The sequence below is a fragment of the Entamoeba nuttalli genome (assembly GCF_000257125.1).
Source record: "Entamoeba nuttalli P19 unplaced genomic scaffold asmbl_3035, whole genome shotgun sequence".
Taxonomy (NCBI): Eukaryota; Evosea; order Mastigamoebida; family Endamoebidae; genus Entamoeba; species Entamoeba nuttalli.
In genome coordinates this window covers 1-2,412 of record NW_008575786.1, presented here as the reverse complement: position 1 = coordinate 2,412, position 2,412 = coordinate 1, and the positions used below count along the sequence as shown (strand labels likewise).

The window sequence follows — 2,412 nt, the reverse complement described above, 5'->3', positions numbered from 1 at the left end:
GAATATATTTAACATGATATCAAAGAGATATAATTTATCGTTATAATACGTTGTTATGATATAGTATCAAATATTCAATAAACATAAAGAGAAAATAATGTAATAGCAAGATAATTTATAATTGAAATAAATAATAATAAATTGAAGTTTCACTCACACAATTATTGTTTAAATGTTACGTGTTATTATAAAACTTAAGTCTATATAAAAGATTTATCAATAATATCAATAATAAATAAATACACCATTAGTAACTAATGTTCATAGAATGATAATATATAATAACACTAAAAAGATATAAAATGTTTGTGCAAAAGAATAAAAATAAGTGATAACTTTCTGAAGTATTTCATTAAATAGTTAGTATATTCTTTACCACAAACAAACATGGGTATTACAAAAGATAGATAAGTAATAAAGTTATTTACCGTTTGTTACTTATCTGTATGTCATTATCAAATTAAATAATAGTTAAATTATCAATAGAGAAAATAAAAATAACCAAATCTTTGATAACACTATTATGAATAACACTCTTTTTTTAAATTACACTTTACAATAAAAAATTGTATTTTGAATAATATTTTGAATCATAAATATGATATATTAAAAGCTTAATCAAGTCTGCTTATAAAATGGATTTACTTCTTTATTTTACTATAGAATATTTGTTTTTGTTAGACATTTATTTCTTTTTTAGTAATACCACTTGTGATAGGTTGATAATTATTTTATCCATTACATAAAAATAGAAATAAGTTGGTGAGTAAAAAGAAGCATTAATTCAATTCTTTCCAATTTAGTTATTAGTTAGAATAAGAAATATGTTTATTGACATAGAACTTCATTTCTCATTTCAAAGTATTAGAAATTAATGAAAGGATGATATTTGTTATAGTTCTTGAAAGTAATGAAAATATTAGAGAGCAAGTTATAAACTCAATTATTTTTATAGTTTAACGGTACTTTAATGTATTAAATCTAACAGTCTTAGTATTCAAAATGTATTTACTTCTGTGGATTATTCTCTTCCCAAGGTCTTTCCATTTCAACATTGACAACTGGATGACCAATTAAATCACGGATAACAGACTCAGCACATTTAATTCCAAACATTGAAGTAATATAAGAAAGTGTTCCAAACGATGACTTTTTAAAACGCTCTTGATGAAACATTAAAGCAGCTCTATCAGGTTCTTCAGAACTAAACACACAATTAAACCCTGAACGAATACCATGTTTGTGTAATCTGTAACGAACAAGACGAGTCAAATTATCTTTGTGGCTTAAAGAAATATCAGCAATTTGAATTTTTGTTGGATCAAATCTTCCACCTGCACCCATAGAAGATACTAAAGGAATTTTAGCTTCCATTACATTTTTAATCAAAAACACTTTTGGAGAAACACTATCAATAGCATCTACAACATAATCAAATCCGGCTGAAACTAACTCATGAATTCTCTCATTCTCTAAAAATTCTACAACTGTCTTTACTTCGATTTCTGGATTAATTCTTTCAAGTCTTTGTTTAACAATACCTACTTTAGACTGACCAACTGTTGAAGGAATAGCAGGAAGTTGACGATTAATATTTGAGACAGAAATTGTGTCAGCATCAACAATGGTTAAATGACCAATTCCACATCGTGCAAGAATTTCAGCAGTATATGAACCAACTCCTCCAAGTCCAACAATTAGTATATGTTTTGACTTTAAAGAATCTCGTTGTTCTTGAGAAAGCATAGTACAAATACCATTCATTATGTTTTATTTGTATCTTTTAGTTTTATAGTTTTTATTTTCTAAAAAAAATGAAAATAAGAATTATAAAATTTTAATTTACAACTTGTCAACACCCTTCTTCTTTTCTTCATACAACACAACTCTGAATTATCTTCATGTCAATATCCCTTCTTACAAAAATATCTTAGTTTTGTTATTTTGAATAATTTTTCATAATGAATATGACTGGAATACAGAAAATATTCATTTCCAAACAACTTCATAACTTTATTTCTTAAGGTGACAGAACCATACCATGTAAAAATGTTTATTTTTTTTTAAACTTACAGTCTGTCTGTTGTTATGATAAATATTTTCAATCAAGAGATTTAACTTTGTAAATCTTTTAAGAATAAATATTACCTCATTTCATTCAATGACTCATTTGTATTAATTGATTTAATCACCGTACTTGTTGATAAAGACTCTAGTTATGAAAAAAACACTTCTAAACACTTAAATACCATTAAATTTGAATTTTAATGTTATAAGATAATATAAAGGTTCTAAAATCAATTAATGAAAATGGAAGTTTATTTATTTATGAAAAAATTGACTGAGTAGCTAATAAAAATATCTTTTATGAAAGAACCAACTTATACCGAATAACCAGTTCTTGTTTCTTTT

General features: G+C 24.9%; 1 protein-coding gene across 1 annotated transcript; it reads right to left on the bottom strand.

Moving 5' to 3' along the window:
• Positions 1–1,008: 1,008 nt before the first annotated feature.
• Positions 1,009–1,764, bottom strand: ENU1_052750 (HesA/MoeB/ThiF family protein, putative; the record flags this gene model as incomplete). Its single annotated transcript, XM_008857910.1, has 1 exon — positions 1,009–1,764. The coding sequence occupies one exon, from the start codon at positions 1,762–1,764 to the stop codon at positions 1,009–1,011; it is 756 nt and encodes a 251-aa protein (XP_008856132.1).
• Between the last annotated feature and the right edge of the window lie 648 nt (positions 1,765–2,412).